The 24,722-nt window shown below is 47.7% G+C and overlaps 1 protein-coding gene across 3 annotated transcripts; it reads right to left on the reverse strand.

The window, feature by feature from the left end:
• Positions 1-3,091: 3,091 nt before the first annotated feature.
• STX2 (syntaxin 2) lies at positions 3,092-21,181 on the reverse strand. Of its 3 annotated transcripts, none has more exons than XM_084217589.1 (10): positions 21,069-21,181; positions 14,303-14,374; positions 13,705-13,804; positions 11,174-11,248; positions 10,688-10,761; positions 10,293-10,401; positions 9,318-9,365; positions 9,064-9,201; positions 7,541-7,651; positions 3,092-5,155 (listed from the first exon to the last, which is right to left on the reverse strand). In XM_084217589.1, the coding sequence occupies exons 1-10, from the start codon at positions 21,096-21,098 to the stop codon at positions 4,974-4,976; spliced, it is 939 nt and encodes a 312-aa protein (XP_084073715.1). In that variant the 5' UTR covers positions 21,099-21,181; the 3' UTR covers positions 3,092-4,973. The 3 variants fall into 3 exon arrangements, with proteins under 3 accessions (XP_084073715.1, XP_084073716.1, XP_084073717.1); XM_084217590.1 differs by having other exon boundaries at positions 9,292-9,365; XM_084217591.1 differs by lacking the exon at positions 3,092-5,155 and adding an exon at positions 5,165-6,492 and having other exon boundaries at positions 9,292-9,365.
• Positions 21,182-24,722: the final 3,541 nt, after the last annotated feature.

Genomic DNA, 24,722 nt, shown 5'->3' on the forward strand with positions numbered 1-24,722 from the left:
GAGGAGGCAAAACATAGAAAGCAGATATGGAACCTAAGCCCAGCTCTAGCGTGGATCTGTGAACCCAGATGGATTGCTGGGCAACTGAGATTTTGCCTTTATTTTCTTAAATCTCACCTGAAGTTTGCAGTAATTTCTGTTATTTTAGGGATTAAAAACATAAATGTATTAGCTGTGATTAAAAATACATGTCAACACTTGCTGCATTTTATTGTCCTGTGAGTTTATGTTTTGTTTCTGAGACTGGTTTGTTCCATGGTTTTATTTGCCTCATATTGGAAGGAAAACCATGCCCAAAAACCCATTAGGGGGAACTGCAGAAATGGGAACTCTGACAAAATCTCTCTATAAATAGCTCCAAAGTCAAGGGAGCACAAGTGTGCCCAGCTGTCAGCCTGGGCTGGCAGAGCTGTCCCCAGGCTGTAGGGCAGGATGGGAGCAGGGCAGGATCTCTGAGCCCCAGAACTGCCCCAAAGCCCAGCTCTGCATGGCACTCCTGCCCTCTGACCCCACTGGCAGACCTGCTGTGCCTCCTGCAGGGGCTCTGAACCTCATCTGAGGTGAACTTGGTTTAAATCCTGCCATCAGTGGCTGCTGAGGAGCAGCCTCACTCCCTGTGTGAGTGCGTGGTGAGAAACAGCTCTGCACTGTAGGGGCGTCTAAATGCACCTTCCACACGTGCCAGGGAACTGATTTCAAATCAGTGCAGCCCCTGGTGGGCAGCTCAGGAGGCAGGACTGGCTCGGAGTGTGGGGACATGAAAAGGAGCTGTAATTATTTAAACAATGCATGCTTAGGTTTGCACTGGGACAGCAACATCAGCTCCCCACAAACGGTGATGTCAGGTGTGGGGAATAATAATAAAATATATTGTTAATAAATATAATAATAGAATAAAGAATAAAACCAGACCAGGCAAGCCCCATGGGAAAGCCAGGAGAGAGACACAAACACTGAATTACTATTTGTTGTGGGGATAAACACCTTCCTGCTTCCCAAAAAACCTGCATCTGCAGCCCAGCCCCACCAGGACACCCAAAGTGACCTGACAGCCACAGTCCCTCAGCCCTGCAGCACCTTCTCTGAGAGAGGACGGGCACTGGGATTCCAGACACTGCCTGATCCTTTCCTTTCCCTTTCCCTTCCTATTTCCTTTCCTTTCCCCTAAGCTTTGGAGTGCTGGCTGGGATTTCTGAACCAAAGCAGCTCATTTGTACTGGTGCAGGTATTCCAGAATCTCACTTTATCCATAATTAATTGCATTAATGCGTTTCTGTCAGGTGTTTTTGCACAGCAGCCATGCTTACAAAGCCTTTTGAACTTTACCTTTTGTGACACTCAGAAGGGTGCTGGGTTACACATTTTCAATGCACTCCAGTAAAATCCAGATGTTCTCCTGCAGGAGCTGTTTGCTCAGAGGAGAGGGGTGGGGAGGAGCTCAGCCTGCCCTGCAGCATCTCCCGGGGGCAGTGGGGGATCCCTGCGGGGATTTTGACCCTAAACAAACAGCCAGCCTCCCGGGGCAGCCCTGCCTCGCTGGTTTCTGACCATCCTCACCTCCCTGCTGCAGGAAGGAGCTCACAGCCTGCACTCCTTGGGCACTGCCAACCTGGGCTTCAGGAGAATTGTTTATTTTAGCAGCCCGTTCACAGCTGCGGTGAAATGTTTATTAGCTACTGAAATGTTAATGATGCTCTGAATCTCCCCTGCACAAATGAGCTCTTTTTAAAAACCTCGCATTTGAAACATCCCCATCACGGCTCCCAAAATGAAAATAAACTGCAAGCCAGGCTTGAGCTCCAGCGAGAGAAATGCTGACAGGAACTTTAGAGGAGTGATGAACGCATGGAAATATCCCAGCGGTACCTCCAGAGGAGTGAAGCCAGAGCAGCCTCTGACAGGTGCAGCTGCATCTGCCCCTTCATCCCTTCTGAGCCCAAAAGGCCCTGGAGCAGCCCAGGGGAGCAGGGGATCTTCCTGTGACAAACAATGCCCAGAAGAGGGCCCAGATTTGTGCTTCACGCTCAGCACAAAAATGTGACATTTTCCTAAACAAAAAATGTGCAAAGTAAACAGAGAAAATTGTATGGCAACACCCTGAATTATTGAACGGCCAGCTACGCAGAACAAACATAATTAAAGGGTCTCATTATCTTCTAAATAATCATTGTAAATAATGCTTTAGATAATTACTTCATTAGTTCTCAAAACACTGGCTTTTATTCTCCTCTGAGATTCTACCCACTAACTCCACTCTGAATAAATTGCCAAAAGGGAAAATCAAAAGCAGAGCAAGCGTGTGAGCTGGAAACGCAATGTGCGCTGGTATGAACTGACTCCAACCCAGGGTGTTTTGAAATGGGTTTTTTGCAGCTTTTCAGAGGGTCAGAAGCAGTTTGCTGGGATTTTTTCAGGTGTTATTTCTTCCTTCAGCCTGCTCAGCCAGGCTCCCTTGCTTGCAGCTCTCAGCCGAAGCTGCAGAGGGGACTGGAGCTTAACTCCTCTCACTAAATACACTCCAGATCCCAGAGCTTCTCCCTGCTCAGGCCCAGACTGGGAGCTGAGCTTAACTCAGAAATCCCAGGGAAGGCCTGGAAGAACACAGTCAGCATTAATTGTGTTTTCTGAGAGCCCTCCCATCCCAGTGAAACCTGCAGCATGAAGTGCACACAGCTGAGAGGGAGCTCTGAGTGGAATGGCTTTGTCTGCCCCACTGCCAGCAGCCAGAGGCTTTGCTTTCCACTTTCTCAGTATAAAACCCCCAAAACCTCGCTGCTGTCAGATGTCAGACTGTCCCAGGAGCTGTCACAAATTATTTCTGGATGAAGAAAGCACTCCCTCATTGCAGCCCTGGGGTTTCTTACCTTGACATTTCTCTAAAACCTCCCCCATGGCACAGCTTAAATGAACATATCCCATTGTTCTCTCCGTCATTACCTCCACACCTTTCTTGGTAAGAAGTTGCAGGGAGGATGCCTCCTTACCCTGTGTTTGATGAAAGCCAGGGCAAAACCCATCAGCCTCATTCAAACCCTTCTGGAACGTTCCCAGGGCCCCAGGAGCAGCAGGGACACAAAGTAGACACAGCAGGCTCGCTGGATGAGTTTATTAGTGCATAGGTTAGAGATTTACTCCCCTCTGACCTCCAAACAAAGAGGTTCATGTGAAAAGGTCTGTTTTGCTTTAAAACAAACTCATTGAGGCAGCTGTTCAACAAGAAGTAAAAACTGTGGAGTAGCCTATTCAAATTTCTGGTCTTGATGGGCAGATTACTGCATTACAGAGAAAAAAATTCAACAGGACAGGACTCTGAGGGTCAGTTTACATAACCAGCTGGAAAACAGCAGGAGTGATTTTTCCCCCCATCTAATTCGCATATCTGTATAAATAATATTTACCGATAAAAATCTAGAAAACTACAGAATAAAATATATTTACCTAGATTGAGCATTAAGGCAACCAATCCTTCCTTACTTTGCATGTAAACTTCCTCACAAACATCAGTGAGCATTCTGGACTCAGAGGTAAAAGAAATTTGTTCATTGTTGAAGCCGAATTTTTCTAGCGACTTCTTTATGGCTGACTTGTAAAGAGACCAATAACAACAACAATAACAATATCTGTTTTCTTTTTTAAACGTGTTTGACATCTGAATAGCTCCAGCATATTCACAGTATACCTGGACAGCAAAGCAGGAATATTCATACATACAAGAGAAACTGTAAACTTTGCTGAATTTGATGAAGCCTGAATTCTCCCTTACTGAGTAACTTTGATCTCAGACACTTCCAACAAAACCGAAGTTTAAGGATTCTAAACTGGTAGGGCTGAGTTACTGCAGTCAACATGAGAGCTGAGTATCTGAACACATTGATGAGTACAGTTTTAGACTATGTTGGAAAAGGCACAAATTATCCTCTCCTCTACTTCTCTTAGAGTGTAAATATATCTACATATCTACATGGATATGCTTCGACAACGAGGAGTCACAAACCCAAGTTACAAATATTTTACAGACAAAAATACAAAAATAACCTGTAACATTAAATGCAGTTATTTGGGTACATGTGAATTCTTCAAAGCTTTCAAGTGGTGCAAGCTGGCATTACAAAGGCATGTGTACACCAAAACACTTCATCCATGTTATAGCCACGCAGATTTCATAACAAATCAGTGTCTTAGTTTGTATTTAGTTCCAGACTCTTCTGGGGGAGTTCATCCCCCTGTGCTATATTCATGCATCAACATTAGCAAACTCCAGAACAAGAAAACTTGATTTGGCTTTACAAAGTCATTTTTGTCATATTCATGTAAGCAGTGAGGCTAAACTGATCCATCAGTTTCCTTTGCACAAGAACTACCTGTAAAGTTACCTGCCCAAGTGCAAATTCAGCATTTCAGAGCTGTAGGCTTTTACCAGAAATGTTGCAACTAACTTTTTGTTAACCATGAAGGAAGCATTTAAAGCAGTTAACCTTGACAGAAAAAATAAAAAAACTGGCAAGTGTAAAAAAGCTTTTTTTCATTTTCCATCTCAAGTGCAATGCACTAGGCAGTTAAAGGAGTAGTCCTTTCAGGGTAAGACATTTTAGCACTTGTTGGAGAAAAAGCATAAGGTTTAAATAGGTTAAGGTGACTAAATATTTAATACACTTAAACACAAGGCTACATCTCATAAAAATATTCACAAGAGTGCTAACAAAGGCAGCACTGGCAAGGTACTTAAAGTCATGATTAGAGTTAGGTTAGCAATAGGAAAAAAAACCCAAACACTCAAAACTCAATAGTCTCTCAACTCCCTACTTCAACTGTAACACTGAGATGTGAAAAAACCCTAAGTTACTTTAGTTCAGAACCAAGTTTCAGTCCTACAAGTGTCTAGTTTATGCTGTAAAATCCATACACCCCCTGATACATTCTGATCTTCCTTTGTGAGTAAACATGAAGAGTGATTTCGCTTTCACTTTTAGCCATTAGTGACAGATCATCATGGTAAGGCATCGTCTGTGGAAAAGGTTTGGTTTGACTGAAGATGTTTTGGAGTTCCTGGAGGTTGGTAACTCTTGGAATGTGCTTGCTAGGACAGAGTTGTTGCTAGGATAATTCCAAGTATCAGAAGCAATACAGTTACACAGATTATTATGAACATCAGTTTCTGCAGGGAAAGAGAGAAAAGTTAAGACTGAAATACTTTGTCAGAGACAGAATTAAACACATTCAGAGCCACAGCAAGACTGACACCCAGGCTGAGTGCTGGGATTTTCTTTCTAAGGAGTAATCACTGCTATGATTTCCTGTTTCTAACACACACGTAACCAGGGTCACAGCACAGAGCATCTGTGCAACGTTTCCCTATTTTCCTTTACAGAATATTGGTTATTACTCATGCCCAACTTCTGTAAACATCACTACAAACAGATGTGGGTCAACTCTAAGTAGCTGCTCACCGCCACCCTCCTTGGATAAATATTTGCAGCCTGCCCAAGCCTTTACAGCTGCACCCTGAGCGGAATTCACCAGAAGGTCAGTGAAACCTCTGCAGGCACTAGCTCAGAGGAGCTGCAAGGGTTAACAAAGGAGAGCTGCTTCTGTGCAGATGCATCAGGGTGTGACTGGGGCAGGTACTCCTGACTGCAGGTAATGCCAGTGAGCTCTGCCCCCCCAAACCACAGCCCTGGATGTTAAAGGGTGTTAGTACAGAAACGTGAACCTCTGGGGAGCTGCCTGAGCCCCTGCTCCTGCTGCCCTGGGGGCAGCTCAGGGCCTGTGCATGCTGCAGGCTGCACTGCTGCTGCACCCACCCAAGCAGGGAGCTGCTCCTCCCTGCTGAGCCTGGCTGGGCACTGTCTGGGCAGGAAATGGGACTTTTCTGCAGAAAAAAACCATGAGCACTGAGAAATCCCATGTCCCAAACACACTGTGAGCTCCCACTGTGAGCTCCCACCGTTTCATTGAGGCTAGCATTAATAAACAGTTTCAAAGCAAGAAATTGAAGATACTCTCCAAGCCATAATAGCCAATTTCATGTCTGCAGACATCTCCTTTTTAAAAACTCTATTTAAAACCACAGAAACCCCCACTGGATAAAGTCCCAAGTGTACTTAGTATTCCAGACTGTTTGCTGATGTGGACTTCAGCACAAAACCAGTAACTGCAAGAGCTGGGAGCCAGCCCTGGCTGCTGGCTGCCACCTCCTGCCCTGGGCAGGTCCCAGCAGGGTCACTGCACAGCCACATCACACACAGGACCTGCCACAGGTCCTGCAGGACGGCAGAGCAGGGCCAGCAGGGCACTGGGCAGACAGGAAGGGTGAGCAGAACGAGACAGAGAAAACAAGAGCCAAATTAGTTGATTAGTTACTTACTGCCACAGTGGCAGGAAGCCATGCATGCTGAGGCTATCCAAGCATCACCGAATACCCACAGACAAACCAATTATTAGAGCTACTATGGCAATCAACACCACTGACACAATGATAATTATCACCATTTTCTGTCAAAAGAACAAGGCAGTGTAAATATTAGGCACATTAACACTTGCATTTATGTTCAGTTTTTCAAGCAGTTTTTAGATCCACGAGCACTTTTATTAAAGCCTCCCGTATTCTTAAACTGAGATAAATTTACCTGTATAATCTTGCAATGGAAGAATGAACGTTTCTAAACAGGTAAACTCCTGTGATTAATGCCTGTACAGTTATCAGAGATGACACAAGCCCCATTTACACACACATTAAGTGGGCTCTTTCAACACTTCTGAAAAGATCTTTTGTAAGGGACCAGGCGTGTTATCTCTGCTGGATCTCCATCTATAGAAAATGAATTATTCCCCCAAACCCAGCTCACCAGAACGAGCCTCACCCAACTGCACAGCACATCAAAAGGGGAAATTGGAATGCAAAAATAAACTACTTAGTAGTCTGATATCAGAATATATTATTTGGTGTCTGATGGGAAGAAAGATACTGAAACAAAGCAAGTGCCCTGGAAAGTGCCAGAACCTTCCTTTGAACTCAAGTCCTCCACAAATTCAGTGTCGTGGCACAATGCCACACCCCTTCCAGAGGGAAGATCTCCCTAATTTATCTGTAAAATTAAAAATCACAAGCAGAATTTTTAAAAAATACGCCTATTCAGCAAAATCACTTTTATTTTTTCTGCTAGCAAATGGATTTTATAGCTTTAGATTCAGGTAAGTTCACTTGTGATAAACAGTCAGAAACTTTTAAGATTACTTAGAATCTGAGTAACTGAAAGTATTGTGAAGGCTGATAAGAAAAAGATGGGAATTCATCCACTGGAATAATACATAAATTCTTCTTTTGGGGTTTTTACACTTTGCAATGGCAGCTCTGAGTGGAGAGCTGTGAGCACACCCTCAGCTGTGCATGAGCTGCCGATCTGCTCTCACAGCAGCAGTCCAAAAAGTCTCGATTGGTATTAGAAATCTTCAATATTAACTACAGCAATGTCATTCACACTGGAAACGTTGCTGTGCTAAATTAAAGCAGTGACAGCACAATGACAGAAAGACAACATACCCTGCGTGCTTTGCTCTGATATTTGACTGCCTTCTTTGTCTCCTCCTTTGCATGCTCCACATAATCTGTCGCGTTCATCACGTTCTTCTCTATGTTGTTGATCATTTCTCCCTTAAAATGGAATTTTGAAGGAAAGCCAGGTTATTGGAATGCACAGATCTTTGTTTGATCAATATAAAAGAAAGGCTCTAGAACATCAAGAACTACTTTCACAGTCAAGGATGCACACGCTGGGGATGACATTTGTTCTGCTTTGGCACGTGGAGGAAAAAGGGGATGAGAAGCAGGGGCTCCCAGTTCTGAGGAACCAGGAATGTTCATGAGCAGGGCAGGTGAGTTCCTCCCTGTGCAGGAACAAAAGTGAGCACCTGCAAACACCCCTGGGGTGGAGGGAGGGAGGGAGGGAGGGAGGGAGGGAGGGAGGGAGGGAGGGAGGGAGGGAGGGAGGGAGGGAGGGAGGGAGGGAGGGAGGGAGGGAGGGAGGGAGGTTTCAGCAGCCACAGCTGAGTGACACACTGGGATCAGAAAGCCCTGGAGGGGCACAGGACGCTCCCTGCCTCCACACAAGGTGCCACAGCTGTCTGGAGGACACACGTGAGCTCCTCAGAGCTCAGGGACCGGGGTGCCAGGGCATGACAAACTCAAATTAATTATGAGGAATGGCGTTTGGCAGTGAAATGGAGGACTGGTGAAAGATGACAGTCAGTCTGTTACCTGTGTCTCTGTCCAGCAGGAGAAATAACCAGCAGCAGTAAACAGCAAAGCATTACAGAATGATGCACCAGTAACTTCTGTTCACGTGTAATTCAAAAGAAACCTGCTACCCATTTCTCTTGGCTGAATATTTAATATCAAAGCAACAAAGGACTTCTAGAACAAAACCCAATTACCAAAAACGGGCAAGTCCCTCTAACTTTCAGGAAAGTTTCTCTTTAACACTATTCTTTTCACCTTCCTGCAGAAGTCAAACCATTTTAACATCAAGGTCAAGAATACTTTTGGTGGATAATTGGTATTTAAAGACTAAAAATAGAACAGATTTATGTACATGTCAAGACAAAGCCTATGAGTACAAGAGATGACTTGAAGGACTTGTCAAGCCCTTTACATTCATGTTGGTGAACACAGAACTGCACTTCTGCATGAAGTGCAAGGTGCACACAGCCTTGCTGACACACCTGTTATGCCACTGAGGCTGAGAACCCAAAATTCCCAAGGAATTAACTGTTCCACAGGATAGTTTTTCTTACTTAAACATGCCCAAAGATGTTCCACCATACTGCAATTAATCATACTGAAGAAAATATTAAATATACTGACTGCAAGGCAAGTCTGTGGTCAGTTATTGAAAGCATAAGGACATTGAGAGGGTCAAACAAGGAATCTCCAGTGATTAATTTCCACGTATTCTGAGCACAGTCCAGAGCCACCCCAAATCTGCACTATGTGAATGGAATCAGCTGCCCTGCCCATGGCAAGGGCAGAGGGGGACAGCCCAGCCCTGAGTGCCCGGCAGCACACACCTGTGTCTCCACGAACATGGCCATGTCCATGAAGAGCTCGTGCAGCTCGCGGATGCTGGACTCCAGCTTCATGATGTCCTTGTGCCGCGACTCGATCTCGTTCAGGGCCTGCCGCGTGATCTGCGAGTCTGAAATGATCTGGGGAGGGGACAGGGACAGGCCTGAGCGCCAGCAGCGCCAGGGAGCGGGGCAGGGGGCAGGGAGAGGGGGCTGAACAGAAACACCTACATCGGAGGTGAAAATGGAAGGATTACCGCTCTCTAACATCTCCTCCAGCTCCTCATCAGTGGTGGTCTTGCCAGCTAGGATAAAAACAACAATTAGCAGGAGAGGCTAATGACAAACTTGAAAAGCACACAAAAAGTAAGATTTTCTTGTAACTTGCCAGTTCCCCTGTTAGCATTCCCTGTTTCAGCAATGTATATATTCAATATGCTTTCTCTAGAGCATATTAAAAAAAAAGACTAATTTTAGGCACTTTTTAGACCCTTTCCAAGGTAGAGACACTTTCCAAGACACTTTCCACTGTGCTTCAAAGTAAAGTCATGAACCTTTCTAAATACTCCTAATAATGAATTGGAAGTAAGTCATATCTGAGTCAGTCAACAAATGATTAAAGCACATTTAACAGCAGCACTGATTTTATGCCAGATGAAGTGTCCTTGTAGACAAAAATGGAAACACATAAAAAGAGCTGTTATCCTGTTAGGCATGTTAATTTTGGAATGGCTTTTAATAACACTTGCTGTTTCAGAATGCAGCTTTTCTTGATGCTTCATTTAAAGTGGCAACATTGGAAGTAAATGAAGCAAAGGAAAAAGATTCTTTCTTTAATAATTTTCAATCTAAAGGAAATTATTTTTCTTGAAAATAGTTTTCTCTCTTTTCTTTATAGCTGTTCTAGAAAGAGTACTATCAAGGAGTTTGTGCCATGCAGCAAAACTGTTTCTTTTCTCTCACACCCTGTGAGATGCTGTCCAAGATCTCTGATGCTTTGTACACCAATGGATAAGGAGCAAGGGGGGCACTACCAACAAGTAACTGGTTGGTTTGGACAAGGGGGGCACTAACAACAAGTAACTGGTTGGTTTGGATAAGGGGGGCACTACCAATAAATAACTGGTTGGTTTGGACAAGGGGGGCACTAACAATAAATAACTGGTTGGTTTGGACAAGGGGGGCACTACCAATAAATAACTAGTTGGTTTTGGGGCACTGGGGTCACTCACTGATCTCCAGCTGCCTCTGGATGCGGCCCTTGCTGCGCTCCCGGAACAGCGTCTGCGTCTCGTTGTACTCGGTCATCACCTCCACAAACTTGTGTGCCAGCACCGAGTGCTGCAGGGACAGACAGGGGGACAGGCCATCAGGGAGGGACAGATACAGGGACAAGGGGCACCAGAGAGGGGGATCAGAAAGAGACAGAGAGGGGCAGACAGGGACAGGGAGGGGTGTCAGAAAGTGCCATTTCTGTCCCCCAGCACAGCTCTGCACAGCACCTCACAGCACTGTTGGGCACTCACAGCCCCACAAAGCAACACAGGAGCTCTGAAATGAGTTCAGAACACTTAAACTCATCCTCCACCAGAAGCCCCTGATTTTCTTTAAGCTGAAGGGAGCCTACCTGTGTTTTTCTGATCCTGAGGTCCACTGATGTCCGATTGGCATTGTCACCCTGATCAAAGCTCTGCTCAATAGCTGAGAACAAGACAGGAGTACAGAGTCAGGGTCAGTTATTTAACAGCTCAATTACTTTGTAAATATTATTATTACTCTTTAAAGGTACAGGTTTCCCAGAGACACGTGTAACATTTCAGGGGAGAGGGGTGGCATATATAACTAAAACTTTAAAATAATTTTGGTAATTGGTAGAGATCTTTAAACCCAGTAACTGCTTCAATCATACTCTTAACAGAGTCACACTACTGTCCATTACACTGGAAAAATTTTAAAAGGTGTCATTTTGCAGTTAAAGTTAATTTTCTTCCAAAATATCATCTCCCCAAAAAGCACTTCAGTTGCAGAAGACATTTCTATATGGAGGAATTTGCATTGTCATTTTCTAGGTAATTTCTGAAAGCAAGGAGTTTCACTTGTCCTCACAACTTACCCTTTAACCTGGCCCTGATTTTATTAGCAATCTTCTTGATTTCCTCATTTAGTTCTTCAAGTTCTTCCTTTGTTCCTTTAAAAAAATATTTTTTGAACCGTTAACGATTGATTATAGTAATTCAGCAAGTCTACAAATCGACCTTGTAGTCTCAGAATTTCACTCAGTACAACTATGCAGAGTTGAATTTTATTATTCTCCTGAGTACTTTAAATACCGTTCTTACAGCAGCAACCATCAGGTGCTGGCTTCTTATGACAGGCTTACACCTGGGCAATGTTCTCATTACCACACCTTCAACTAAACCAGGTGACAAACAGTTTTGTTAACAGTTTCAGGGTAATGTTAATTTGCTAGTTGAAAGTTAAATGCTCCTGCCTTAAAAGTGCAGGTGAAACCAGGGATTTCTCTGCCCTTTTCTGAGTGCTGGGTACCATGTGAGCACTGCTTTAACTCCCAGTGACACATCTGTGCCAGGCACCACCTGTGACATCCTGAGGGCTTCCACCAGAGAATTCACAGGGGGCTGTGCACATCCCCAGGAGCACACAGAGAGCTGTGCACATCCCCAGGAGGACACAGAGCTGTGCACATCCCCAGGAGGACACAGAGAGCTGTGCACATCCCCAGGAGGACACAGAGCTGTGCACATCCCCAGGAGGACACAGAGCTGTGCACATCCCCAGGAGGACACAGAGAGCTGTGCACATCCCCAGGAGGACACAGAGCTGTGCACATCCCCAGGAGGACACAGAGAGCTGTGCACATCCCCAGAACACACACAGAGCTGTGCACATCCCCAGGAGGACACAGAGAGCTGTGCACATCCCCAGGAGGACACAGAGAGCTGTGCACATCCCCAGAACACACACAGAGCTGTGCACATCCCCAGGAGGACACAGAGCTGTGCACATCCCCAGGAGGACACAGAGAGCTGTGCACATCCCCAGAACACACACAGAGCTGTGCACATCCCCAGGAGGACACAGAGAGCTGTGCACATCCCCAGAACACACACAGAGCTGAGCACATCCCCAGGAGCACACACAGAGAGCTGTGCACATCCCCAGGAGCACACACAGAGCTGTGCACATCCCCAGGAGCACACACAGAGCTGTGCACATCCCCAGGAGCACACACAGAGCTGTGCACATCCCCAGGAGCACACACAGAGCTGTGCACATCCCCAGGAGCACACACAGAGCTGTGCACATCCCCAGAACACACACAGAGCTGTGCACATCCCCAGGAGCACACACAGAGAGCTGTGCACATCCCCAGGAGCACACACAGAGCTGTGCACATCCCCAGAACACACACAGAGCTGTGCACATCCCCAGGAGCACACACAGAGCTGTGCACATCCCCAGGAGCACACACAGAGCTGTGCACATCCCCAGAACACACACAGAGCTGTGCACATCCCCAGGAGCACACACAGAGCTGTGCACATCCCCAGGAGCACACAGAGCTGTGCACATCCCCAGAACACACAGAGCTGTGCACATCCCCAGGAACACACAGAGCTGTGCACATCCCCAGGAGCACAGAGAGCTGTGCACATCCCCAGGAGCACACACAGAGCTGTGCACATCCCCAGGGAGCACACACAGAGCTGTGCACATCCCCAGGAGCACAGAGAGCTGTGCACATCCCCAGGAGCACACACAGAGCTGTGCACATCCCCAGGGAGCACACAGAGCTGTGCACATCCCCAGAACACACACTGCTCACTGGTGCTGCCATGGAACAGTCAGATGGGCCCTGGTTAAACCTGAGACCCTGAAAAAGCAGCTGCAAACTCAGCTGTGGGAATGCAAACACACACCAAGGAAAACAGGGGACAGGATAAAATAACTCCCCAAGTTCAGCTTCCACCACCGAGATGGAGTCACAAGATAAATGGCAAGGCAGCATTGCAACATTCACACACCACCACCTCAGCATCTTCTGTTCCCTTTTCTCTGAGCCCTGCCCAGGAGCACCGACCCTGGGGCCAGCGAGGGCTGGGCCAGGGACGGGGCCACGCTCTGGGCAGGGGCCCTGAACTTCCCAGTTCTGTGCTGGGAAAGCACAACTGCACTTCCAGCTTTGGGGTAAAGCCTCTAAAAACAGGGCTGCAGGTGGAACTGGCAGCACTGCAGCAGCAGCAGCTGGCTCTGGGGCCATGCAGCAATAAAGGTTTGACGGCACAAGCTGCAGCTGACAACTCCAACATTTCCACAGATGAGAAGAAACCTAAGTAACCTCAGCTTCTGAAGGAAAACACCCATATTAAACTGAGTTTTGGCCTGGGAAAGGTTCGGATGATGCAAGAAATATTCTGAACACACATTTTTTCAAATGAGACTTAAAAAAGGTCAAAATAAACAAATGAAAGTATTAATTCAGTATTAAAATGGAAATGTTTACTTAGTGGTACATTTTGCATTCTGAACACCTGAAGTTCTATTCCCATGGAAAGCTAAAATAAGCAAACATTTCAGAATATCTAGCCACACTTATGTGACATCTTAAAAATGATTACTCACTTCCTTCAGGATTTGGTGCTGACAGGATAATGCTGTGCTGCTTCTTCACTTCTTCTACATTTTGTGCTATTTTTGCTATGTTATTTCTAATTTCCTCAACCTAGAGGAAGAGAAATATGGCAAAGAAGACATTAGAATAATTTAGGGCCAATATTTAAAAAAAAAAACCCAAAAAAAAAACAACTGCTAATAAAACCCAAACTATTTCATCTGTAAGTAGCACAGAAAGAAATCCCAGCAGAAATGTCAACATTTAAGCAGTCTGTAATAATTTTTCTTAAACTAAAACCCAGTTTTGTAATAGCAAATATATTCCGAATGGCCAAAAACTTAACTGCTAATATTCCTAATAAACAACTATTTAAAAATTTCATTAGCAAATTTCTTGTTGACAGGGAATTAAAAACATTTCTCTGCAAAAAACACAGAAAATATCCTGAAATAAACTAACAAAGCATTACCAACATTTGCTTTGGCATACAATTACCAACCATAGTGGGGAGGATGTGTAGACGAGTTGTTAAACCTCATTACTGAAATTAAAAGGCACAGAGAGGGAACAGCCAGTCTTCAATCCATGTGAAAACTGTAACTTTACCTGTTGGAAGAAGTCATCCATAAAATGGTCTTTCTCGATGATAACTGTCTCCCCATCTTCATTTCCTTTATACTGTAAAAGACAACAAACACAAATCTGTGACACGACCCCAGGCCATGCTCTGAGGAAACCACAGCCCTGCCACTCTGCTGCAGCACACACATTTCCATCACCAGTGCACAAAGCCGGGGAAGGGCTGTAATCTAAAAGCAAACAAGCAGAGAGGCCCCGGAAAAGGGACTCCTAGAGAGCAGAGAGAGGAACCCCGAGTGCTGGGAGCCCCTGGGGTACCAAGGGCAGCACCCCAGGGCAGCCAGGACAGACCCTGTGCCCAGCTGCTGCCCCTGCCCAGCACTGCCACCCCGCACCAGGGCAGCCCCAGGCAGTCTGCACTGCACCAGAAATGCATCCCTGCATGGGTGAGGAACCCAGGCTCTGCCCATTCCCACCAGGGCAGCCCCAGGCAGTCTGCACTGCACCAGAAATGCATCCCTGCATGGGTGAGGAACCCAGGCTCTGCCCATTCCCACCAGGGCAGCCCCAGGCAGTCTGCACTGCACCAGAAATGCATCCTGACATGGGTGAGGAACCCAGGCTCTGCCCCATTCCCCAGCCCAATCCACAGATCTCAGCTTTTATCACGGGAAAAGACACAATTCACAGGCATCATAGAAGGGAAAGAGCTCAACCATCTCTCCTTTCATTCCCTCCGTGGAGCACAGACTGTCTGAAGTGCAGTGGGTCAAAATTAGAACAAAACATTACCCTTAATATACAGTCAACAGGTTATCTATTAGCAAAGAACAAACTACAAGATAATTGCCATTAAGGGACTTTCATTACAAGACACCTTTCTTTTCTTACAAGGCCATCTGATCTTCTAATGCCCACTTTCTGCTCCTCACCTCTGATCCTATTACCCAAGAAGTTTAGTTCTGGTTTCCTTAAATTACCTGAGATACGCATTGTTTGCATGACAATTCTGCAATTTAATCCCGTGTCAAACACTGCTATTATCTTATAAAGAAGTTACTGTCAATTAAGAAAAACTAGGAGTGGCCCAAAGCCTCAGGGAGAAGTTACAGACTTGGTGCCAGCTCCTCTCCTGCAAACTCAGGGAATGCATAAAGCCCTGGGGCAGAGCCCATCGGGGTTTGTGCAGGGGGAAACAAAGATGCCCCAGGAGAAACACAGGAGATGTCACTGCCCTCCTGGACCAAGCACTCAGGGCTGGCTGCCACCGAGCACTTGGTAACTTACTCATTTCGGGGAGACAACGCCAGAACTCAAATTATCTGTCCTTACAGATTGCCATCAATTAACAGCCTTGCTCAACACAAATAAGGGAGGAAGTCTGTGCCCCAAGGAAGTCAGCCACAACTTTACCATTCCCAAGACTGCACTGCTACTAAGCCACAAGTAAGCTCTAAGTTAATGTTTAAAAAGGAGCTACACTTTAAAGACATTTAATTTCATTATCTATGCAAAAGAACTATCTATGTTTATATCTACTGAGTAAAGGATAATTTTTCTGCTTGTTCATTCATAACTGCATCCTATATTTAGCTGTTTGAAATAAAAATAATGAAAATACCATCTACTAAGGGATTCAGAATGTCAGCTTTTAGTTTGATCAGATCTTAGTAAACCGTGTAACACCTGAGTGAATCCTAAATGAATGAAAGACAGCAATGTGACTCAGAAATCTGTCTGGAGATGCTCAGCTGGGAGGCAGCTGACCATGACTCCCAGCCCACAGCCTGTGCCATGTGTATTTCACTGTCCCACTTGGTTGCAGAGATACCACTGACAGATGAATTTGTTCAAGGATTTATGGACAGCCTGCCTCAGTAATCAGCACTTGAGACACCTGAGAAGTTTGTCAACCTCTGTTCTCTGTATTCTTAAATCATCTCTTAGCTGAAATACAGCTCATTTGCTAACCCCCTTCAACTGATGTGCTTTTGTGCCTCTTTTGACAAGCACACCAGTGACCAAGAACTCACTTTTATCAGAGTTTAGCAGAAACACACTGCTCTCCCTGGACTTCACCTCCCCAGTACAAGCAGTATCACAAGAAGCTGATAAAAAGTTTCACGTCAATGCCAACAGCAATCTAATAAACTCTGTTTGCAGCTCCTACCTTGACCTTGGGACTCAAAGTCTGGGATAAACAGCTCCATAAACACTCAGCGACTGTGTAATCCATCCAGCCCCACCAGGGGTTTGTGCTGCTGTGGCTGGGACAGGGTTAACTCTCCCCCAGCAGCTGGCACAGGCTGTGTTTGGGATTTGTGCCGGACCAGGGCTGATGACACAGGGACCTTTCAGTTATACACCGACAGAGCAGGGCCCTTCCTGCTCCCCTCCAGGGAGGCTGGGGGGCACAGATGGCAGCAGCTGAGCCCAGGTGACCCAAGGGACATTGCAGAGCACATGGCATTGTGCTCAGTGCATGAAGCTAAAGCAGGAAGGAAGGGGGGGCACCTTTAGTGTTCGGGCATTGTCCTCCCAAGCCACTTATGCGTGCCACACAGCGTTATGTCACTTTTATGTCTGCTTTTCTGCCCGTTAGAAGCAGGAAGGAATTCCTTTTGCTGCTTTGCTTGCGTGCAGCTTTTACTTTACCAATTAAACTGCCTTTATTCTCAATCCATGAGTTCTCTCACTTCTGGAATTCTGCCCCATCCCACTGGGGCGAGCGAGGGAGCAGCCATGTGCTGCTCTCGCTGCCAGCAGGGTTAAACTACAGAAATCCTCACCAATGTCATTTCTCAGCTCCAAGCAGAAGCTATCCTGCTGGTTTGTGAAGCTTCTGTCATTTCCACTACCTTACAGAATTGCAGAAATAACTCAGGCTGGAGATCTCTTTGTAATTGCTGACCTCCGGAACTGGAAACAGCTTTTGACTGAAAAACGTGACTCTTGTCCTTGAAGTTCTGTTCAAGGCTGGCAGTTTCTCAGAGCAGATCACGTGCAGATCCCTCCTGTGGCAGGCTGCTGACCACAGCTGACCATTCTCCCGGGGAGCCAGCCCCCAGGAGCACCTTACCCAGAGCTACAGCCTCCCCTCACAGCATCCGTGCGTCCAGAAACCCTCCTGCAGCCAGCAGCCAAGGAGGGCTGGGGCAGGTCAATCATTAACAGAACCATGAACCAGCCCCAATAAAGCACCTCACACTGCCACGGAGGGCACAGGGCTCATCCCCAGCAATCCTCAGGTCACAGCCTGACTCAGGCAGAAACAACAGCGTGTTCTCCTGCTGCAAGCCTCACTCTCTGCTTGCTTCTGTACCACCCAGTTCCAACAATCCTAACCTCCGTGACTGAGGCATTTCACCTGCTCCTGAACAGCTCTGGGCGCACTGAGAGACCAGCCAAGAAAGTGTTTAGGAAAAATCAATGCACTTCTGTTCCAGTTACAGGTCCTGCCTAAAAAAAGCTGCAGTCAAATATGAACTTGTAGAACTTGCTATGTACGACTCATTTTTCAAATATGAACTTGCTATGTACGACTCATGTAACAGATCTTTGTTAACACTCATGAGTAAAGAAATATAAAAATCAAGAATTTAAATGATTCACCTATCAAGCATGAAAAATGGATTCCAGCAGACAGCTCTGCATCCACTTCAGCATGTCACAAGGGGGAAATTTGGGAGCCATGTGGACAGTGCAGCCCAAAGCTGAGATCTAAACCAGCTTGTGCAGAGGTTTATGTCTAACCTTCTTCTGAAATGACAGAACAACAAGGAAGTATGAATAAGTTTTATTACCAGACTTTAAAAGGCAGTCAGTTTGTAATACCTGAAGTTAGCTAAATGTGCTCAGCTGAAGGTCTGAACATGGATTGGATTGTACAGATCTTTCAGAGCCCTTTCAGATGGACCTGTGTCTGTGAACAGCAAACCACTGAAGGCTGGGAGCACATCCTGCAATCACAGCTAAGCACTACTCATTTTCTTCTTCCCTAAACACCTACTATAAACCACTGCTGAAAGCAGTGTACTGGATCAGAGAGCCTTTTTATCTTATACTTATTGTGCTCAAAATCACTAAAACCAGTCTGGATTTGCTCAATTGTCCTACTAATTGTATTAAAAAACAATTCAAACAGTTTAAAGAAGTTCATTTGGGCCTGCTTAGAGTAATTTAGAAATGACATTAAAATAACCCTCTAAAGTTGAACAATTACAATTATGGTGGCTGTCTTCTCAAAAAGCACATAATTTACAAAACTTCTCTGAGCCAAGAAAACAAGAGGAAGCAGCATTATCTGAAAGCTATATAATCTACATGTCATCAACCACTTCTTTCTCCAGCAACTGTTTAACAGCCTAAACATAGTGCACTAACAAAAACATCTGGCAGTTATGTTAATGTTGTGTCAACGAACCACAAACACTGATAGGCAACATTTCTCCCCCTTCCTTATAATGATCTAGGAAAAACTAACAACAAAATGTTTTGCTGGCTGCCCAGTAAAACAAATGAGGAGATGGGAAATGAGCATTTCTGCTCATTTCTGCTCATTCTGAAGGCAATGGCGTGCTCAGTTAGAACAGGCCAGTGCAGGCTGGGATCTTTGGGACTCCTTGTGTACCACCGAGGTTCTGGGGGCTGGAGGGAGCTGACCCACCTCAGACAGTGAGGTGTGCCCAAAGGAGGGAGCTGACCCACCTCACACAGGTGAGGTGTGCCCAAAGGAGGGAGCTGACCCACCTCAGACAGTGAGGTGTGCCCAAAGGAGGGAGCTGACCCACCTCAGACAGTGAGGTGTGCCCAAAGGAGGGAGCTGACCCACCTCAGACAGTGAGGTGTGCCCAAAGGAGGGAGCTGACCCACCTCAGACAGTGAGGTGTGCCCAAAGGAGGGAGCTGACCCACCTCAGACAGTGAGGTGTGCCCAAAGGAGGGAGCTGACCCACCTCAGACAGGTGAGGTGTGCCCAAAGGGGGGAGCTGACCCACCTCAGTGAGGTGTGCCCAAAGGGGGGAGCTGACCCACCTCAGTGAGGTGTGCCCAAAGGAGGGAGCTGACCCACCTTACACAGGTGAGGTGTGCCCAAAGAAAACAATGAAACCCTCGTGTTAGGGAAAGAGGCAAGGCATAGCTATTCCTGAAGACTTTGCAGGCCTAGGCCTGTTTGAAACCACAATGCCTATGTTCCACTCTTAATGATTAGCCAAATGCAATACAATGAAACTACATTAATAAACCTAAACACTTGGGAAAACAGGCAAGCAAGAGTTAACATATTATTTCTTTGGATTTGCTACTCCTTTGCAGAGCATCTCATCCACTGTCAAGCATCTCTGTTCAAAGTGTTCATTCTATGAAAGGAAAAACCACTCCACAAAATCATTATATTTTTGGTATTTCAGATAAAGATGTAAGATGGAAGCTGCTACTTCAATGAGCTGCCTATGGAAATGGGAATATCCATCTCCTTGGATATGCAGCTTCACAAAACTTCAGGTCAACTACACACTTCTAATTGTGACGAAACATAGACTAGATCTTCAGTAACTTCTACCTTCATTTCATGTTTAAATATTTTCTTCATAAGAAGAAAATGTTTAAGTCTCTAAGCTCTTTATTAATTCTTTTTTACAGACAGTAAAAATGATATTGATGAACACACGAAGCACTTCAGCAATACTGGGCCATACATATTTAAAAAGCAGCCCACTGCAGTAATGTTTTCAGATGTCAAATACTAAAGCCGCCTCATAAATTCCTCTGTTCAGCTGCATTAAACACTTTTAACCCTGTCAATGGGGGGTGTGGCAGGGTGTGGAATTGGTTTCTTCCATTTACAGAAGCACAGAACAGGATTAAGTCTGCGGGTATAGAACTATAAATATAAAGCAAATTTGGATCACTACTGGTTGTTTCATCTATCTGGGAAACACACACCAGCACTGAAATCTGACACGCGTTCCCACAGCCTGGAAAGGGAATAACTACACCTGAAAGAAATGACACTGGTTTTTTGGCATGACTCCAAAACATCATTCCTGGTAGAGAAACTGTAATTTAATAATCCTAAAACTTTTCCAATGCCTATTCATCATTTCAGCGAGGAAGACAAAGAGACTGGTAATTCCATCACTAGAGATGGAGCTTCCAAAATGTATTTTATGATCCAGAAGATGAAAGAGCCCCAGACCCGAATGCGGCTCAACCCAGTCCAACTTCCACACATACGTGGAGTACTGGAACTATCACAGGAACTACTGTGCGTTCTGCATTTCCATTCCTTTTCAGGAAAAACACAAAACAAACCCAAAACAAAAAACCTCAAATATCCTTTTATTTTACCCAAGCCATATCCTGTTGCAGACGGACGGATGGTGCCCGTCCCCAGACTCTCCCTTCTTTTTTAGGATACTGTTTCCGAAGCACAAGTAAGGGAAAGGAAAAGAGCGTATAAACAGAGGCAGCTACCATTTTGTAAACACGGGGAAAATCAGGCTTGCAGAGCGCTTTCCTGCCGCATCACGGCCCGAGAGCTCCCGGGCGGGCCAACCCACCCGCCACAGCCCGGGCGGCTCCGGCGCGGAACCGCCGGGGAATTCAATGGAATTCAGCGGAACTCAGCGCCGCCCGAGGCGCTCCGCAGCGGCCAGCGAGCAGCGGAGCAGGGCGCGCTGCAGACACCGCGGAGGGCGGCCCCGCGCCCCGGGGATCGCGGCGGGAGCGGGGCCCTGCCGGCCCGCGGTGCCGCCATCCCGCCCGCCCGCTCCCCCAGCGCCCGCGCCCACCTCCGCCAGGTCGGCCAGCCGGTCCTTCATCCCCGCGGCGGCCCCGCGGCGCTGCCGCCCTCCGCGCTGCTTCCCTCCGCGGGGCCCGCCCGCCCGCCGACCGCGCACGCTCGGCCCGCCGCCCGACCCCGCCCGGCGCCGTGACGTGAGGGCAGGGCGGGCGGGCAGCGGGCACCGAGAGTCGGGAGCGGGCACGGGGAACGGGCACGGCGGGCGGGGAGCGGGCACCGAGAGCGGGCACGGCTGAATGGGCACGGCGGGCGGGGAGCGGGCACCGAGAGCGGGCACGGGGAGCGGGCACCAAGAGTCGGGAGCGGGCACGGGGAACGGGCATGGCTAAATGGGAGCGGGCACCGAGAGCGGGCACGGCGAGCGGGCGCCGACAGCGAGCACGGCGGAACGGACACGGGGAGCGGGCGCCGAGAGCGGGCACGGCGAGCCGGCAGCGGCGCGGCGGGCAGTCCGGCCCCTCGGCACGGGCAGAGCGGGCGGGCAGGGGCACGGCCGGTGTGGCACCGCTCCGGAACGGGCCGGGCACTGCAGAGCGCGGCTGCAGGCGGCCCCGTGCCCTCACCTGCGGCAGGTGCCCTGCCGTGGCCGGGCGGATGGGGCGGACGCTCTCTGCCCTCCGCGGGGTTCCGTACGAGCGGCACTCACGGAGAGAGAGGGGTGCGGGAGAGCTCCGGCGCGCACCAGGGAATTCCCATCCCACGAGGAATCGTACCTCGGCTGTGCGAGATTGTCATGAGGGAAGGAGTTGTAAAAAGGGTGGGCTGGTTATTTTTTAGTGGTACAGGCTTGTGAGGGTCTGTAGGGCAGAGCGGGCACGGGCTGTGTAAGGCAGCGCCCCTCCTCACATCTCCAAACGCTCTGTACCTGCTGCCTTTTGTGTGTGTACCTGTGCCACACTGGCTCAGCTTGCTCACAGCTGACCTGAGCTAAGATACAGGAAATGTAAAGGCCTTTTAAAAGTAATTATTCTGCTGATTACCTACAGATCTCACGGACTCCAATCTTTTAGGCAGTGATCTAACACCGCTGAAGTGTTTTGCTGCCTTTGCTGAATGGGGTTATCTGCAGAGGATGTTTTGTGCATCCTCTGAACTGAATGCTTAATTATACATGCTGATAAAACAGATGCTAAAAACTAGATTCCACATGGTAATTTATCTTTTTAACAATGAAATAAGTGTTTGCCAGGAAATCAAATGGTATGATAATGGAAATTTTAATTATTCCAAATTAAAGTGCTACATAGCTGGCAGGGGAAAAGTAGTTCACTAATAAATTTGTTACAATATTAAGAAATAACTAAAGCACAGTGAGTGTTAGATACACAGTTACAGATTGCTCCCCCCCCTCCCCGTGTTTAGATTCTTTAAAACTGTCAAACTCCACTAACGTGCCTTTATGGCCTCCTATATACAAACGCATTCCTGTTTGTTAAAAGGAGAGGTGGAATTGACAACGGTTTTACCAGGATAGCGTTGTGCTGAGGAAAATAAAAGATGAGTTGCATATTCCGAAAAAATAATCCTGACACCTAGAGGCGCTCAGCAAAAATGCTAAAAAACACACAAACCCAGCTCATCTCAAAAAGGGAAGGCAAATTCAACGTGCCAGGGATTTTTCCAAGCAAATCTCATGCAATATTTGGAATGGCATTACAGTATCAAATAAGCAAAAATTACAGCACACAAAAATTACACCAGCCTCTCTTGTAAAGCTTTGCGTATATTTTGTGTCTATGTCAGAGGAAATTACCAAGAAATAAACTACATTTGTATATATCAGCTCCCATGAAATACTTTCCTTGTCAATTCCATTCATTCAGATATATGTAAAAGCATATAATTTATTTATTCTAGATTATGGGGACAAGCAGCAAAGATAATAAAAGTAATTTAAGTATGCTGGATTAAAAAAAAAGTACCAGAGGCCTTAAAAATCAGAGTGAACACATAAGTTTGGTATTTATATACACATGCAAAACTCGTATGTTCTTTGAAAGTCAGTTTTCAAAGGAGTTTTTTTCACTGATGTTTGGATAGAGTTTTGAGATCTTGGAGAACTAGTCTAAATGCAAGGCTTACAGAACAACTTTTGCTTTCATTACTGCACTCTAGTGAATGCAGGTCAGTTTGGATGAAGAATGGAAAATCACGGTCATGAGGCACATTGAAGGAAAGCCCCTTGGACCACAGCCTGTCGTACCTGCGAGCTGCTCCGTTAAACCCTCCTGCTGCAAAAGCCTCTTTATGAACCCACACTGCAGGCAGTTCAACAGTTTATCTAAGTAACTACGTGCCTTTTTTTCACTTTGCGGAGACAGCATCACCAGCTGACAGCATCTCACAGGATTTTACCGATGCAGCCGGGTCCCTGAGCCAGGCACAGCGGCTGTGTCACCCACAGCAGGACAGCTCGGGAGTGACCACAGTGCCCAGGAGTGACCACAGTGCCCAGGAGCTGCTCCTGCCACCAGGGTTGGGCTGCCCAGTGACCACAGCTGCCACAGCGCCCAGGAGCTGCTCCTGCCACCAGGGCCAGCTGTAAACCGGGCAGTGGCTGCTGGCCAGCCAGGAGAGGAGCCCCGAGTGCTGTGGGCAGCACTGGCCCCTCGCCCTGCAGGGGCCCTGGGGTGCGGGATGTGCCCAGCTAAGGCCACCAAGGCCACCAGAGGTGTGAGGAGCGTCCGTGGAAGAGCCATGAGGGTGCTCAGGGGGCACCCCCTGCTCCCCTCAGCTGGCACTGGGGCACCATGAGCTGCAGCCAGTGCCTCCTGCCTGCAGCCAGGCCGCTGGAGGTGTGGAGAGCATCCTTGGAGGAGCCATGAGGGCACTCAGGGGACACCTCCTGCTCCCCTCAGCTGGCACTGGGGCACCGTGAGCTGCAGCCAGGCCACCGGAGGTGTGGAGAGCATCCTTGGAGGAGCCATGAGGGCACTCAGGGGACACCTCCTGCTCCCCTCAGCTGGCACTGGGGCACCATGAGCTGCAGCCAGTGCCTCCTGCCTGCAGCCAGGCCGCTGGAGGTGTGGAGAGCATCCTTGGAGGAGCCATGAGGGCACTCAGGGGACACCTCCTGCTCCCCTCAGCTGGCACCGGGGCACCATGAGCTGCAGCCAGTGCCTCCTGCCTGCAGCCAGGCCGCTGGAGGTGTGGAGATCATCCTTGGAGGAGCCATGAGGGCACTCAGGGGGCACCTCCTGCTCCCCTCAGCTGGCACTGGGGCACCGTGAGCTGCAGCCAGGCCACCAGAGGTGTGGAGAGCATCCTTGGAGGAGCCGTGAGGGCACTCAGGGGGCACCCCCTGCTCCCCTCAGCTGGCACCGAGGCACGGTGAGCTGCGGCCAGGCCACCGGTGGGAAGGGCCTCGAGGCCACAGGCACTTTGGATGTTTGGGAATGCTGTGGCGCTGTTTGGGTGCTCGGGCGTTGGCAGAGGATGCCCGGCGGGGCGATGGAGTCACCGTCCCTGAGGTGTCCCTGAGGTGCCGGCGAGCATGAGGCGCTGTTCGGGAAGCTGTGCTGGACGGACGTTCTGGCTGGCCGGCCTCACCGTGCCCTGCCCCGTGCCCACAAGGAATCGTACCTCGGCTGTGCGAGATTGTCAAGAGGGAAGGAGTTGTAAAAAGGGTGGGCTGGTTATTTTT

This window comes from Fringilla coelebs (assembly GCF_963513975.1).
Source record: "Fringilla coelebs genome assembly, chromosome: 17".
Classification (NCBI taxonomy): Eukaryota; Metazoa; Chordata; class Aves; order Passeriformes; family Fringillidae; genus Fringilla; species Fringilla coelebs.

Coding starts and splice junctions, on each gene's coding strand:
- STX2 (XM_084217589.1), bottom strand. CDS start 21,098: ATGAAGGACCGGCTGGCCGACCTGGCGGAG. Junction 9,202..9,317: donor GGAGGAGATGTTAGAGAGCG/GTAATCCTTCCA, acceptor TCCCCTCCCCAG/ATCATTTCAGACTCGCAGAT. Junction 5,156..7,540: donor ATCAGAGCAAAGCACGCAGG/GTATGTTGTCTT, acceptor CTTTCCCTGCAG/AAACTGATGTTCATAATAAT.